This window comes from Xyrauchen texanus, chromosome 17 (genome assembly GCF_025860055.1).
Source record: "Xyrauchen texanus isolate HMW12.3.18 chromosome 17, RBS_HiC_50CHRs, whole genome shotgun sequence".
Taxonomy (NCBI): domain Eukaryota; kingdom Metazoa; phylum Chordata; class Actinopteri; order Cypriniformes; family Catostomidae; genus Xyrauchen; species Xyrauchen texanus.
This window is the reverse complement of record NC_068292.1, coordinates 21,197,372-21,214,810: the sequence shown is the minus strand read 5'-3', so window position 1 is coordinate 21,214,810 and position 17,439 is coordinate 21,197,372. Positions and strand designations below refer to the sequence as shown.

The window sequence follows — 17,439 nt, the reverse complement described above, 5'->3', positions numbered from 1 at the left end:
TGACTAGATAATCAGTGAGGGGCTCTGTGAGGGCCATGCCATCTGTTGCAGGGCTCCCTGTTCTTCTATTCTATTTGCAAAAGGAATGTTTGAGAGTATTAAATGTATATTTACTATTGACACACTAACACTGAAGATATAAATAACCATCTTAATATAAATGTTTGTGTGAAACATCTTATGTGCCTAAGACTTTTGCACAGTACTGTATGTGTGAAACACCCATTCATTTAAGGGTTAAACAACTTTAAACCCCTAACGAAGTGACTAGTACATTTGAAAAACTCACGTGAGATGAAGTATTGCTCAAGTATGTTTCTGTAAACTCCCCATCACCTGTGAACAAATTCAAAACTAACATAAAAAACCATAGACCACATGCTGATGTCATCCATATGTTTTTATTATGAATTTTTTGAACAGCATATTTCTTCAGACAGTTATCAATATTAATCAATTCATATTATCCATGGCATTGTATCTATAGTTCTATCTATAGTATAAGTATAGTTCTTTGTCCCAATGGTAACCACTGTAATAATATACCTTATTTTATGCAATTTTATCCATTCTTAATATCACACTGCAAAACAACAGGCCTTTATTTACTGACAGGTTTCCACTGTACACGAACACAAACAGAGAATTAGTCACGGGAAAAGAGAGAAGAGTGCGAGCTGGCAAGAGGAAAGGTGGCACAGTTGTACATTCATAAACCAAAAAGCAGTGGCAGTATCTAAAGCGTGGAAGAATACACAGGAAGAGAGGACATGGAAAGGAAAAGAGAATGAATGTTCAGACAGGTGTGCAAGTTGAAAGGGATGATGACATGATAAAGGTGAAAATGATCTAGGCATAACAACAAAGTGCCTTTCTGTTACACTGTGGTTCAGATATTAACACGTTTTTAAATTACACAATTTAACACACAAATAAATAGACATTCATCAAGCCAATCATTACCGCTCTTATTACTAATACTATTATTGTTATTATTACTGTTTTTTACCAATAGAGATATTAGAAAAAATAACAAGCCTATCTGAATGTGCAAAGACTGAAAATGAAAGAAAATAAATGGAACCAACAATCAAAAAATTATAATAATAGTAGTAGTCATTTGTATTTACATACATTTAAGTACAATCAAAACTGCCCATATTGAGTTAACATTCTGAAACAGCAGAGGGCATTGCACTGTACTCTGTGGTTTGTGAGGTTGTGAGCAGAGGTCCACAAAGATTTGTGTGTGTGTGAGAAGGTAATAATTCTGGTATTGTAATGCTTAAGAAAGCAATTTTACACCTACCTGTAATCTATCACTATTACTAAACACCATTACTGACTAGTCCTCTAAATCTGTACATGTGAATTTGTCAGAGGAATGTATCAAGAGATAGATTGTGCAGAGGAGAAACAGCTTCTAAAGCTGTTGAGTTTTGGACTCCTATATTGGGCACTAGAAATTACATTAGTTAAAAAAGGCTGTAAGTTGTGACCTAATTTTGAAACATTGTGTCTGAGATAATTAGCTAATATGAGTTGATCATTTACAGTTTTCACGTGTTGGATACAACTGGAAAAGTTGTAGGATGAATGGATGCAGTATATAATTGTGCCATTTTTAAATATTGGGATCTGGGTCGAAAATGGCAAAATGCAAGTCAGACATCTGAACAGAGGATATGCATTGTGCATTGTGTTTGTGGGAGCGTACATTCCAGAGAGAAGCATTGCAGTCACAGGCTGAGCTCCAATAAAGTCACAGATGTGTTACAGACTTTTCATTTTCTTTGACGTTGTGTCTGTGTATATAGCATGTTAGTGGTAATTCCAGTATGATCTATGAGTGGGTGTTTTTAGATTATATGGGCATAGTTGATTGGCTCAGTAGTGTCTGGGGTTGGAGTCTCTTCCCTCTTTCTTGAAGATGATTCGTTGGTCATCACTTGAATCATCAGGCGAATCCACTACTTCTTCCTCATCATCACACTCTCCTTCCATATCTGTCGCAATGCCCATGCGGGATTCATATGACTAAAATAAAAGGAAAAAACAGAGACTTATAAATAACACAAGTAACTAGAGACATTACCAATAATGCTGATCTGTCATATATTTTGGATTCATACCTCCATAGGGTTCACAATAATGGTGAGGGCAGAATCATCCCATTGGTTACTGCCCTCCTTGTCTTCGCCTATTGCTCCTTCACCACGACGGTGGATGGAACGGATGCGGAACACACCAAGAATTACCATGACAACCAAGAAACCCACACACACCATGATGATGACAGTTGCAGCTCCTGGAATAACTGTGTGCGTGAGAAGTAAAGAAAGACATTGTTTATTCTTTATTGTTTATGATTCGTTTAAGTGGTCATATTATGTGGAATCACATTTTCCTTGATCCTTTTGGTATAAAATAGTTCACTGAACTATGAAAACATACTGTACATTTCAGAACTCAAAACTTTCTCCCCAGTGAAACAATAACATTTATTGTTATTACATACATTAATAACAAAGAAAGCTGCAAAAAAAAAAAAAAAAAAAAAAACTTGTTCTCAAATCTTGTCATCATCATCATCATCATCATCATCATCATCATCAAAAACATATTTTTACATGTGACTGCCCACATGTGGTGTAACTTGGATCTTGCGGGCCCCAGTCCTAAGAAATATTTGCATTCTTAGTTTTTCACCACCCTTCGGGCCTGCATAATTTTTATGGTTTCTTTTGGTTGACCATTGCGGGCCACCCTGCCCTCCTTCTAGTTACGCCCCTGAACACAATACAGAACCATTCAATTCTATGGGTCAAGAAGAGAGGGTGGAAAATGGTCATGAAAATCTAAATTAAACTGTTTAAGTTGAAAAATCTAGGCTACCATTATACTATTATACAAGACCTCAGAGAAAAACAAGTCCCTTTAATAGTCAAAGATGTTATTCACCAAGGAGGAGAATGACAATTTATTTAGAGATAAATATTTGTGTTTTTGTACGTGTTAGTGTATGCATGGGCATGTACCAGAGTTGCGGTGTGGGTTGGGGAGAGTGTGCCCACTCAGTTCACCAGTATGGTGGGATGGATGAAGGAACTGCTGTTGAGATGCCAGTAGGTGAGACGGATGGTACAGACTGTCCAGACTGTGCAGGAAATTCACCTGTCCAAGTACACAAGAAAGTGAGAGTGTGTTAATTATGCATCAATTTAAGAGCTGTTTCTGTCCCCTGGAGTGTGTACTTTCAGTTGTGTTCTTTGTAAGGGAGAGTGTGTATTGGGTTAATTTGGTGTTGTGTGGGTCATAGTGAAGGTTCAGATTTCAGCTGTGTTTATTACCTCCAGTGTGAGCTCGTTGCTGGTGTACCGACCATTCATTTCTGAGCATGAGAGACGGAACCTTCTCTCGAAACGGGCCGAGCCCTTTGCCAACCGATAGCGAACGGACCGCAACATGTCCTCATACACAGAGATAGATTCTGCTCCTGAAACAGAGGAAAAACAAAAAATAGATTGTTTTCCCTACTTCCTATTGAAATAAATATGAATGTAGTCATGGTGACTTGTTTCAACTAAAATAATTGAACTTTTTTCAGTCATTACTGGTCATCTTAGCAGAATTAGCAGAACATACATTGTTTGCATTTTCAGTGACTGCAAAACTTTTTTGGACATATAAAGGTGCTGTAAGCGATGTTCCTTACAAATAGTAATGAAATAAATGTCCTGAGTTATGTCACCGGTCTCTGTGACAGCTGTAGACTTTGTAAACCGCCTGCAAAAATGTGTCCGGATAGCGGACACTGATGCTTTTCACCGGTTGATCATATTGCTTGTTTTCATTTGAAGCGGATCTTTGAGGCTATGATTCATAATGTTTGTCAGTTGAGGTACTGTGTCATTGTTGAATTTGACAGTAACAGGAACAAACAATGCTGCTTATTTGCTTAGTTTTGGTCTCAAAATTATCTTTGGAGGGCAGGGTTTTGGAATGAGGGGTCGAGGCTAATTCAATGGCTCAGTCATGTGAAAGCTTCAGAATGCTAATAATCACTTACAGCACCTTTAAAAGGGTTATGACACGATGTGTTTCACTTATAATATCTGTAAAAATTTGCACAAAAAATGTGTCAAAATTATAATTTGGCCTTCTCTCTATTGTTCTCCCCAAAAAAGGGACAAAATAGTTCGGCTGGGGGCCAAACATATGGTCCAAGCTGGGGGGTGTCCCTCCAAAGAGGAGGACACCATGGAGACCACACCCCACCCCGAGAGAGGGGAGGTGGGGGGATTTTAGGTGGCTATGCCCAAGCAATACACCTGGCCAGCTGACCTGAACGTACCTGTTTGTGTCACCTGATGACACACAGGTCGAAACTGGCTCAACCCTGAGGTTATAGAACCTTGCAAATATGTTAGGTGTCGCCCAGCCCGCAGCTCTACATATGTCTGCTAGAGAGGTGCCGTGGGACAACGCCCAAGAAGCCGCAACACCCCTTGCAGAATGGGCTTGTAGGCCAATAGGGGGCGGCACGTGCTGGGCATGGTATGCCATAGTGATGGCATCAACGACCCAGTGGATGATCCTCTGTTTGGAGACAGCGCCTTCCGCTGTCCACCGAAGCAGACAAAGAGCTGCTCGGAGCTTCTATAGCTCTGCGTGCGATCCAAGTAGATGCGACACAGCAACGCCAAGGCTGTGTCTGCTTCCTCCTGGGGCAGCGCTTGCAGGTTCACCACCTGATCCCTAAAAGGGGTCGTGGGAACCTTGGGCATGTAGCCCGGTCGGGGTCTCAGGCTGACGTGAAAGTAAGCTGGACCGAACTCTAGGCACTCTAGACACTAGGTTCGCTGACAGAGAACGCCTGCAGGTCCCCTACCCTCTTGATGGAGGGCGGTCTTCAGAGAGAGCGCCTTTAGATCTGCTGACTCAAGGGGATCGAAGGGAGCGCCTCGATGGCCCCGAAGGACCACGGAGAGGTCCCACGAGGGAACGAGGCGCGACCTGGGGGGGGGTTTAACCTCCTCGCGCCTCTCAGGAACCTGATGATCAAATCGTGCTTCCCTAAATACTTACCGTCCACTACATCGTGATGTGCCGATATGGCGGCTACATACACTTTCAAGGTGGAGGGGGACAGCTCTCCCTCCAACTTTTCCTGCAGAAAGGAAAGCACTGATCCAACTGCGCATCTCTGGGGGTCTTCACCTCGGGAAGAACACCACTGAGCAAACAGACACCAATTCAGGCCGTAAAGGTGCCACGTTGAGGGGGCCCTCGTCTGAGTGATCGTGCCTACCACTGCGGGTGGTAGGCCACCCAAGTCTTCCGCGTCCCGTCCAAGGGCCAGATATGGAGATTCCAGAGGTCCGGTCGCGGGTGCCAGATGGTGCCCCGTCCCTGAGAAAGGAGGTCCTTCGCAAGGAGCATAAGGTCCTAGATCCAAATCCAGGAGGGCCAATAAGGGGCCACTAAGAGGACCTGCTCCCCATCCTCCCTGACTTTGCACAACGTCTGTGCAAGTAGGCTCACTAGGGAAAACGCATACTTGCGCAGCCCCAGGGGCTAGCTGTGTGCCAAGGCATCTGTGCCGAGGTGAGCCTCGGTCAGAGAGTACCATAGTGGGCAATGGGAGGATTCTGGGGAAGCGAACAGGTCTACCTGTGCTTGGTCCAATCGACTCCAGATCAGCTGGACCGCCTGAGGGTGGAGCCTCCACTCTCCCCTGGGCGTAACCTTCCGGGACAGAGCGTCCACTATGCTGTTGAGGTGGCCCGGGATATGAGTGGCTCGCAGCATCTTGAGCCGATGCTGACTCCAAAGGAGGAGACGGCGGGCGAGTTGTGACATACGGCGAGAGCGAAGGCCACCTTGGCGGTTGATATACGCCACTTTCGCTGTGTTGTCCATCCAGAGCAACACATGCTTGCCCCGGATCAACGGCAATAGCCTCCTCAGGGCAAGTAGTATCGCCAGCAACTCGAGGCAGTTGATGTGCCAACGCAGTTGCGGGCCCCAGCCTCATTGGGAGGCATCTGTCATAACCACGACATGCCTGGGGACCTGGCCTAGGGGAACTCCTGCCCATAGGAATGCTAGGTCTAACCAGGGGCTGAGAAAACGGCAACAAGCCTGCGTGACAAGGATGCGGTGTGTGCCGTGGCACCATGTTAAAGTGCTGAAGTGGTCTCATATGCATCAACCTCAAGCGGCATTTCTGTCACTGAGGATGCAAAATGCCCCAGGAGCCTCTGAAATGATTTCAATGGGACCAACATGTTCTGTCTGAACACATGCAGACAGCTCTGCACTGACTGCGCATGCTTGTTGGTGAAGCATGCCGTCATTAAAACAGAGTTCAACTCCATACCGAGAAAAGACATCCTCTGAACCGGGACGATCTTGCTCTTTTCCCAATTGACCTGAAGCCCCAAGCGGCTGAGGTGCCAGAGCACCAGGTCCCTGTGAGCACACAACATGTTCCCTTAGTGGGGCAAGGGCTGCCTCTGGGACTTTCGTGAAGGCTTTATTTTTCAGCTTCCTGTGGGGAAAGATGTGTTTCTTGAAGAAACACTGTATCATATTTCTTACATTTAAGAAAATAAATAACCTTCCTTCTTTTTATGGGGTGCCCCAACCCAAGCACATTCCATGTGGAGAGAGACAATCCACTCATATTAACATTTGTCATTTTCACATATTAGAAAAAATAGATTGTGTGTCAAAAATTATATAGAACACATTCCAACATCAGTGCAACAATCAAACCCAAACATCTCCCTGAACAAAAAACACCAACCGGTGTCATCCCTCTAAACTCAACCAGTCCATGTACGCCTACGAGAGCCCCCGCGACAACTTCGCTGTCGGATTGCTCAAGTCCGGTGCTTCTATTAAAATTTTGTGAGACAGAATTACACAACAGAAAATAATCTATAAAACAAACTCCAGCCAACAGTAGGCATAAGCACAAAGAACGTGTAGATTCATCCACATAATGGTTACAAAGGTGTGTTCCTCAAAAAACTCCAGCCGCTAGGTGGAACCAGCACAAAAGAAACAAAAAGGTACCCAGTTTCCTCTGACATTTAAGTGAATGTTCAATGAGTCAGGCCCACTCGGCTGTTACATGAGATCAACAAATGCCCTAATAACTCCAATGTTTTGCAAGAAATATTCCACAGAACAAACTCCAACTAATAGGAGGTATAAGCACAAAGAACATGCAGATTCAACCACAAACTGTCCCGAAGGAGTGTTATCCAACAAAACAAACTCCGGCCGCTAGGTGGAACAAGCACAAAAATGAACAAAGAAGGCACTCAGTTTCCTCAGACTGTCAAGAGAATGCTCAGTGAGTCAGGCCCGCTCAGCTGCATAGAGAGTATCACACAATGACCTACTCATTCCATTGACTTAATGAACGACATCTCGTGATGTGGGCATGTATATAGTTTGCGGCCATCCTTAGTATCTATTCTCAGTTTGGCCAGAAACATCAGTGCAAATGCGACCTTCCATTTGTAGAGTATGAATGGAAAATCATGAACTCATTAATTCTGAATGCAATGCACACATTTTTACTAAACCCTCACTCTTATCCTCCCCATCTAAATCACCGGGTAGCGCCAGCGAGTCTGGGAGTTAGAATGCTTTCTTGACGTTTTTACAACCCAAAGAGACACTCGTGATATCGCCATCTACACGCTGAAAATCTTAGACACACACGTTCCTACATTTAAAACCCAGAAATGGCTTATTTTAAGGGAATATGTTTTATTCCCATATGCTTGGGTATTTCTGCTGTTATATCAAACTAGTTAAGATTGTTTAGTTGTGTAATTAAACTCTGAGGGCTTATATAAAGAGTCTAAGAGTATATATTCACTTTTAAGTGTACCAAATACAAGTTTCTTGGTATCAAATTAAACCTTTCGACTCGCCCTTGCTGAATATATATATATATGGTTACATTAAAATGTATTCTGCTATGTTTTACCATCTTTTGAGTGATTCAAACCACATCCGGACCCTGATGTAAATTAGGCAAATGGCGAGCCTTGACAAGACAAAGGGAACCATCTCGCGCCAAAACTGAGGAGCCTCATTGGGTCATTCCTCCCAAAGGAGGCGTGACCTCCCTACCTTAAAAGCCAGGATCTGGTGTGGAATCTCTTCTCTCTTGTCCTCTTTCTCCTGTCCTTTGTCCTTACATCGCTTTCTTACTTTCTCTTCTGAACCTCTTCAAGTTTTCTTCAACTTCTCTTCAAACTCTCGTCAGACATGTCTTTTGTTTTATTTGGCGTTTATCTCAGTCTTTTCCTTGTCTTTGGACAAAGCTCAACACTCTACGTTTTTGGAGCAGTCCGATATCATCCGGGTGAAAGGACTCTCTCTCAGTTTCAACCGTTACTCCTAAGATGCTTTGAACTTCCCGCGAGCGATCCACGCTCCGGAAGCACCAACAGAAATCTCCAGCTCACGGACGCAACGAGGACCCGCGTCCGACCCGCGTTTCCCCGTGTCCGACCCGATCCGCATCCGTATCCGACACAGTTGGATATTTTTCACCCATTTGACCAAAATTGACCCGCGGGTACCCGAACCCGTGCAGGACTCTGGGTTGCGGTACGGGTTAATTCCATGAAGGTGTTCTGAAACTTAATACAGCCTGTCTGCATATGATGTATATTCCTAATTAATTATAATTCGTTGTGTTTAATTATCTATATATATCTGAAGCAGACTTTTGGGCTATATAACCCCTATTTTGGGGCAATTTAGAATGTATTGTTATCTAGTTCAAACCGTATGATTAATCATTGATTACAATCATTAATATTAATTGTACATTCCCCAAACCTGAACCAAGAAACCCTACACATTGATGTAAGAGTTTCTTGCATTCCTTGAATCGATCATGTTTCTTCATGAGATCTTCATCGGATGATCTCAGAAATTTGGCCAGAATTAATTGGGGCCTGTCTCCCTCCGCGGATCTCCGAGCCAGAACTCTGTTAGCTTGCTCGATTTCAACTTATTGCCTGTTATGACGAACAGACTCAGGAAGAGCCCATCTAGGAATTTCACCATATCACGTCCTTCTTCGTCCTCAGGAATTCCAACAATTAAGATTCTCAAGGTCTTCCAACTTTTCCCAGACACGCTCCATGTCTGTCTTGGTCGCTAGTGTAGATGACTCCAGATAATCGGTCCATTTCACAACTTCTGACACTCTTGCAACCATCTCAGTGAATTTCATCTCCATGGCAGTGTGCGATTGATGTATTACAGCAAGATCCTCCAAGTCAGCAATGACCTTCGGCAGCATTGCCGACATGTTCAACAGTTGACGCTGAATCTCTTTCACTGCACTGTCCAAATTGAGTCCCGAGCTTTTGGCCTGTTGCTCAGGGGCATCAGCTTGAGCAAGTAAGTGTCTTTTAATGTTTCCAGAGCCCGAGGATTTTGAAATCTTTGACATATTGTCACAGTGTATCGAATCTCACCGGTTTATGACATAAAAAGTATTAAAACTAGCAAAGTGTGCATAGCTCGCTGTTCACACGTCCGCCCCTCGCATGGTGCCACGTGACTAAGGAAAGACACTTTTAAAACGAAACATTAAATGAGTTTAAATTTTAAATGGAATACAATATAAATATTGTTGAAAATTAAGACAAAGAAGTATTTGGACACTTTCTGGTTGTCAAACCTTTGTGAAACATGTCCATTACTAATGTAATGAAATACATCTGTTACTCTATTAAGACACTGTGTGAACATGAGGAGAACTGACTTTTTTACCTTGGGACCAGTCGATAAAAGTAATTGGAAAAAATGGCAGAAAAGTGAAGTAGTATCATTAGTTTGTGGATGCCAGTTTGTTTGATATTTTCCACCTACAGTAAGTGACTTGTGTTCAAAAGTGTTTAAATATGTTTTGGGGCCACTGTACAGTAAATGGTGCTTTCCCATTGTAAATAAATCTCAAATAATTTAATAATTATTTTAAATGAAAGAAACTTAAATTACCTGTGATGGCAATGTAGGCCGTTGTGTTAATAATGTCCAGCCCCCTCTCTCTTAATGCTTCCATGTCCACCAATAGCTCCTCCCTTTCTGGATTTAGCTCCTCCCCCAAGGGCTGGACTTCACACCCATCCAGAGTGTGAGCCACAGCATCTGACATCAGTGCTGATAAAGAGACAGAGAATAATATAATTATTTTCTACCCTTTGGCCATAACAAAGACATGAGAGGAGAGCAAAGTTCTGTTTAATGGATTGCATAAGCCTAAAGCTACAGATAACAGACAGCAGGATAAAGTGAGAGAGTAAAAAGCTAGAGAACAGGTTAACCTGGTGGCAGATAAGTAATAACATCACTTAAACAAACAAACACATTGGAACTTGTAGATATCAGACAATGTCTTAACCTTAATTTCTTTAAAGGGGGACCTATTATGCAAAATTCACTTTTACATGCTGTTTGTACATAATTGTGAGTCGGCAGTGTGTACACAACCACCCTACAATGTTAAAAGTCCACCCACTCCTCTTTCTTATATTTCTATTAATCAAAAACAGTGTGTCAAAATGAATGGTTTTCGTTTCTTCTCTAACGTGACGTCACGTTAGAGCAGGCCTCGCCCACGACTGGTGACGTACTACACCCTATTATCATAGATCCCCTAAGTGATCTACACACAGTCTGCCATTTTTTCCGTGCTGGAGCAGATACAGTAAGAAGAATAATGTCTCAGCTTTGTAAGCACCATAAGTGTTCTGTTGTTGGCTATAAAAGTGAACATAAGAGTCTTCATGTACTCCCGACACCAGAGTCACTGAAGACGCAGTGGACAAGTTTTGTTTTTGAAGGAAATGTGCACCAATGCAAAAATTTGTGTATGTTTGTGCAAATCATTTTACACCGGACTGCTTTGTGAATGAGTGTCAATATAAAGCAGGATTTTCAAAATTTTTTATTCTCAAGCATGGATCAATACCAACTCTTCATTTTCCAGCTTTCGTATCGCACTTTAAATTTTGTGAATGTTTGCAAATCGCCTTTCCAAATGTACTATATATAAATGGTATTTACATTGTCGATCATATAGGTTCTGATTTGTTGTTAATGTAATATCCGAAGCAGGAGCTGTAAAGGCACAGCCCTCCTCCGGAAAGGGGGCGAGGAGCAGCAGCTAATTTGCATTTAAAGAGACACACATGAAAACATATAATGTTCCATTAATAAATTAACAGAATACTTTTTTGGGTATAAGCTCTTTTGGAGATTGTACATCAAGCTGTGGGTTTACAGAAACCTTACTGTTTAAGGTTCGGATGTTCAAAGATGTTTTTTTTTTACAAACTTACCGCCTCCTTCCATGCCCTGTGCAGCAGTGTTAACAGCATGAGACAAGGAACAGACGATACGGAGGTCAGGAAACAAGAGTACACCTTGAGGGCCCTCGAATTCAGCAGCTGGCCGGGCAAGGTGGGGTCCCACCCCAGAGAGAGAGATCTGTGGGGCATCAGGCTGGAGCACGACCAGGTAACCCTCCAGCTGTCTGAGAGAGAGACAGCTCTCTTCACTGAAACACCTGCAGAATGACAAAGAACATTATGATGAGGCACTGCAGCACAGTTGGACCTAACCAGACAAAAGCAGTAAACAAAAAATTTAGATGCTTATGAACAAAGGCAGATGAATCATATGGTTACATCACAGCGGAGGTGGGCTACTGAAATATGGAGGCAAAGTTCGTATTTTTTAAGTCAAATGTAAACGTACAGTTCCATGTTAAAGGTTTATGGAACAGTATTTGCAATACCCTTATCAACTAGCATCCAATTCTATACATTAGATTACAATATAATGTAAATAATAATTAATAATTATAATTAAAGGGATAGGACACCCAAAAATAAAAATCCTTTCATCATTTACTCACCCTCATGCCATCCCAGATGTGTGTCTTTCTTTCTTCTGTACAACACAAATGAAGATTTTTAGAAGAATATCTGAGCTCTGTAGATCCATACAATTCAAATGAATGGTGGCCAGAACTTTGAAGGTCCAAAATGGACATAAAGGGCACTTAAAAGTAATCCATATGACTCCAGTTGTTAAAGCGGTGTCTTCAGATCAATATTTAAGTTCTTTTTTACTATAAAGCTCCACTTTCACTTTCATGTATACTTCTTCTTTTGTTTTTGACAATTCACATTCTTAATGCATATCGCCATCTACTGGGCAGGAAAAAATTACTTAAATATTGATCTGTTTCTTGCCCACATCTTTCATATCTCTTCAGAAGATATGGATTACAATACTGGAATCATATGGAGTGCTTTTATGCTCCTTTTATGTCCTTTTTGGTGCTTCAAAGTTTTGACCACCATTCACTTGCATTGTTTGAACCTACAGAGCAGAAATATTCTCCTAAAAATCTTTGTGTTCTGCAGAAGAAAGAAAGTCATACACATCTGGGATGGTATGAGTGTGAGTAAATGAAGAACGAATTTACATTTATGGGTGAACTGTCCCTTTAATATTATGTTTAGTAGAACCAAAGCACATGTAAGTCTCAAGCCTTTTTTGTAATCCTCAAAAGTATTTACTACAACAATACAGTTAAAAACATAATTTTGTGTAGGATTATTTGTTACTAACAACTGTTGTTCAGCTATGATTGTTAATAGTCACATTCTTTTCTGACCATTAGTCACTGTATAAAACATTGCAATTTTCATGAAGATCACAGACATGGAAATGCTCCTTTAATATAACTGTGGCCCCTAAAAACCAGCTCACTCCCAGATCAGTTTGTGTTTCAAGTCAATTCGATTTCATTTTTATTCAGATGTGACTGAAAGTGGTGATGCCTAAGTGGGTGAGTTGTTTGTCATTAGTGCATCCATTTCCACATGTCTGACTCATTCAGGCCCATTTTGCGGAATGATTGAGAACTTCATAGTTGGACATTAAGGGTAATCAGCCAATCACAGAGACATCCTCTCACATGATTTATCACCTGTTTTTGCTGTTACCTTCCTCACATTCACATCACACCTGAATGAGAACTCAATAAGCTCAAGAGAGACAGAATAGATGTTTTCTCCCTTTGAAATACTTTTATGTAGTAATATTTGTTTTGTTTTATTTTTGTGCATTATTTTCCAATCCAATTGTTTTGAGGTGGCACTGCCTACCTTGCCTCCTGGTGCATCATTTAGCTGAAATTACGACATAATTTTTGTGTGAAACCCTCGTGTAGCTTTATTTATGCTACTGTTTGTACAAACATGCATGCCCATATGTTTGCCAGTATGCATGCCAATAAATCTGTGTCACTTTGAGCAGCTGTTAAATTTATCTCTGGCATATCATGGATGCTGCTACAGCTGGTCATCATGACCCCTTGACTTGTTATCTGATAACAGTGTATGAAAGCCATTACATAACAATTTTTTTTTATTTAGTTTCTGTTTAACCAATGCCAACCCAAATACTAACTGTAGCTACTGTATAACTGGTCCTGTTCCAGATATTCATTCTATTTTTGAACATATTTATTTCACCTAATGATCATTTTAACAGTGTTTTTCCAACTGTTTAATTCTCTTCCCCATATTTTCATTCAGAGTAAGCCGTCCCTTCAAAAGCTTTATATCAAATAACTAAGATCTCTGAAAACTCTTTATTCATTAAACAGTAGGCAAATAATGCCCAGGTGATTTACAGCATCTGCTGAGATTCTGAAGTGTGCAACCAGTGAACACTTTACTATCCTATTAGGCCACACGAGCTGAGGAGCTGTCAGAATTGAAATAAATAAATTAGCAGAGACCTGTGAGCCAGTTGACTCTTTAAAGGTGTAAATACTAGGTACCAAGGAAGCTGTTTCTCATGGTTTGGATTCTACTTGTTTAAAAACTTACTAGTAAGTTTTTCATAAAAATTCAGAACATGCTCTACAAGTATGGGAATTCAGACAGAGCAAACCTCTTATTATTTCATTTCAACTAAGGTAGTTAAACACAAACTAAACCTAGTGTTAGCCATTTTCATAAATACTTTTTCAGAGAAAATGCAAATAAACATTCCTTCTGTAGTCATGAAACTTGTAATGGACATATTTACATTCACTTTGGTATATTTACCTGAGAGAAGTAGTAAGTTTCAGAGGACGAACGCCAGGGGTGGCAAATCGTAGAGAGTTCCTGTATGTCACCTGCTGAACGGCACGGTTGAAACTTTCAATGTCATCTCCCTCTAACACCAGCGCAGACTGACTAGGGTTTACATGCACCTGAGAAAGAGAAGCTGGAGTTAGTGAAATTAAGCTAGTTTAAAAATTAAAGGAATATAATCTGATGTTCATTTATTGTACCTTCATGCCTGATCCCAAAGTCTCAAGGTCTCCAAAATCAAGCCCCTCTCGACAAGCATACAGACACTCTACCACACTGTGTGGCTCCACATTTCCTGGACGCACAGATACCCCTGACAACAGCCCCTTATAACCACTGATAAACTTCCCTATGAGGTAAAAAATGAGAATACACATTTATCAATACATGCTCTCTTAACGAACATTAAAGATGTAAGTCATGTTGCGCTGCCAATGGCAGTAATTTTGGACTTGCACTCACCGAGCACTTTATTAGGAACACTATGGTCCAAATAAAGTGCCCGATGTGGTCTTCTGCTGTTGTATCCCCTTTACCTCAAGTTTTGACGTGTTGTGCATTCTGAGATGCTATTCTGCTCACTACAATTGTACAGAAGGGTTACCTGAGTTACTGTCTGGTGATTTTCCATTGACTTCTCTCATCAACAAAGTGTTTCCATCCGCAGAACTGCAGCTCACTGGATGTTATTTGTTTTAGACACCATTCTAAGTAAACTCTTGAGACTATCCCAGGAGATCAGCAGTTACAAAAAAAACAAATCCGTCTGGCATCAAAAAGCAAGCCATGGTCGAAATCACTGAGATCACATTTTTTCTCCATTCCGATGGTTGATTTGAACATTAACTGAAGCTCCAGATTCGTCTCTGCATGATTTTATGCATTGCACTGCTGCCACACTATTGGCTGATTAGATAATCACATGAATGTGTAGGTGTACAGGTGTATCTAATAAAGTGCTTGGTGAGTGTATATAAACACCTTACATTGATGCAGAATCCAGCAAAAGCAATATTAAAGAGAAAAACATCCTGCACTTTCTCATCCACAAACAATCTGCTGTGCACCTCACCTGTGTCTTTATTCTCTGGCATGGTGTTGTTTCCAATGCGTTTTGGTTTCTCTTCTGGCTCTGTAGGGAGGAAAGAAGGTAGATGGATGGAGAACTTAAGGAATTGTAATTTAATTCATTTTAAGCCACATCCCAGTGTTAAAACATCAACTGTGATAAGGGTGTTTAAAGGGTTGATTAACACAGGCTAGGTGATAGGGCTGAACAATTATTAGAAAAACTAATCGCGATTACGATTACGGCTGTCAAGATTATGTAATTGTGAAAAATGACCTTATCGATAGAATAACAGTTGTATTTATGTATTAAACAGCTTGAAAAAAAAAGTGTCTTGTTTTGAAGTCAGCTCGTTTTGGATATTTTGAACATAGAAAAATCTTGAACTTGAACAAGATCACAATACGGGATTTTAAATGCAGTAATTCAATCTAAATCGGCTGTTCAGTTTGACTATTGAATATGTGGACCAATAATTTAAGCAGTAAAGACACATATTGCATGTCTGACGGATTTTTGTGCCACATTTTTCAGGCTGGAAGTGTTAAATGTGTGAAGATGTGTATAAATTAACATGTTACATGACACACAGGCATATTGACTTAAGTTAAAACTGGTTTTGCCAATAGTTTAAAAAGAACCTACATATATTTCTTAACTTTAAATCATAGACATAGTACCTTTATCCTTTAGTAACATTAACAAACATTACTAAAGTAGGTAATGCTTAATAGAAACAGCAGCGCAGCCCATAACCACCTGCTGTTTTGAAGAACTCCGAAGCGTGGTTGCCTGCTAACTGACATCACAGTAATTTCATCAAATAGTCGTCATTAATAATCGTGATTATCAAGGGCATTAATTGACAAGTATGATTATTATCATAATGGTGCAGCCTGGTGACCCAGTTAGCAGAATAGCAGGAGACTAAAAGCTTGGGCATCTGTCTACTACACACACACACACACACACACACACACACACACACACACACACACACACACACACACACACACACATTAAGGGAGTGCAACAGCATGTAATAACGGTTCTGTTAAGTTGCATAATTGATGAGTGTAGGAGTATTAATAGCTAACTGAAACATACACAGCCTAAGAAAAGAATATGACTTAAGACATCTGCTCCACCTACTGCAGATTTCTGCTTTCACACCAACTCGAAGAGCTGTCACATATGATTAGGGTTGGGAATTGAGAACCATCTAGAGATCTTATTTAGAACTGTTCACATTTAATAGAATTCTGGAAACAAATGATTTTCATGACATTTCATGAATTTCTGCGTGCTTCCTCGGAAGTGGAGGTAATTCTGCTATGGTATCTATTAACGTCACGGCAGAAGAAATCAGGTTTTAGCAGAAGATTTGTGAAAGAATGACTCTTATGAGCTGGTTCTTTTTTAATGAATCAGTGAAAAATACTCACAAATCAGCCTTAAACTTAAAGTTATCAGTTATGTGAACTTGAGGCTTGTGAGACTTCAATCAGGCTAATTACAGACTCATTGGTGACATGAAAACATTTAGTTTTCAATGTGTTAAGATACATATTCAGGAGATAAGAATCCATAAATATACATTATAAAGTAAACAAAAATATATTGTTCATTACTTTATTTAGTTATGACCAATATAAGAATTATTAATAGAATTCTTAATAATCGGAATCGTTATGTGCAATTGAAATTGGAATCGGAACTATTCCTTTCCCTATTATTATTCCAACATATAACTGATTTAAAACTTACCCCAGCATGCTCCAATGACCAGTCGTTGGTGTGGTGCAGGGTTGGGGATAGCTCCATTGTCATGGATTAGGGCAGGATCAAATGTCACACCATCCACATACAGAGTGACAGAGGGGAACTGCACACTAAGCGACAGGTGATGCCACTCACTGTCACACACCTGTCAGAGGTCAAAGATCAGCAAGTTTAAGTTTGCAAGTATACTATAAGTTTTAAAGTAAGACATCTTAGCTACAGAACAATTTTTATAGGCCCTTTCCCACTGCAGGTACTAAAGCCTGTTTTAGGTACTTTTTTTTTTACGTTTTCTCACATGAGAAACTATAGTCCTTCAAAGTGATATTAGGGGACATTTTTAGCTCCTACTCCAGGACAGGTACTTTTGGGGCATAT

At 40.7% G+C, this 17,439-nt stretch overlaps 1 protein-coding gene across 2 annotated transcripts in view; it reads right to left on the bottom strand.

The window, feature by feature from the left end:
* Positions 1 to 391: 391 nt before the first annotated feature.
* LOC127657449 (calsyntenin-3-like) overlaps positions 392 to 17,439 on the bottom strand; it is a 40,524-nt gene continuing 23,476 nt past the window's right edge. For both annotated transcript variants that reach the window (XM_052146207.1, XM_052146208.1), the window contains exons 10-19: positions 17,047 to 17,206; positions 15,283 to 15,342; positions 14,411 to 14,559; positions 14,181 to 14,329; positions 11,391 to 11,617; positions 10,048 to 10,209; positions 3,351 to 3,496; positions 3,039 to 3,174; positions 2,133 to 2,317; positions 392 to 2,037 (exon numbers count right to left, since the gene is read on the bottom strand). In XM_052146207.1, the coding sequence (XP_052002167.1) occupies positions 1,888 to 2,037; positions 2,133 to 2,317; positions 3,039 to 3,174; positions 3,351 to 3,496; positions 10,048 to 10,209; positions 11,391 to 11,617; positions 14,181 to 14,329; positions 14,411 to 14,559; positions 15,283 to 15,342; positions 17,047 to 17,206 (1,524 nt within the window). In that variant the 3' untranslated portion in view covers positions 392 to 1,887. The remainder of the gene's footprint in view (positions 2,038 to 2,132; positions 2,318 to 3,038; positions 3,175 to 3,350; positions 3,497 to 10,047; positions 10,210 to 11,390; positions 11,618 to 14,180; positions 14,330 to 14,410; positions 14,560 to 15,282; positions 15,343 to 17,046; positions 17,207 to 17,439) is intronic.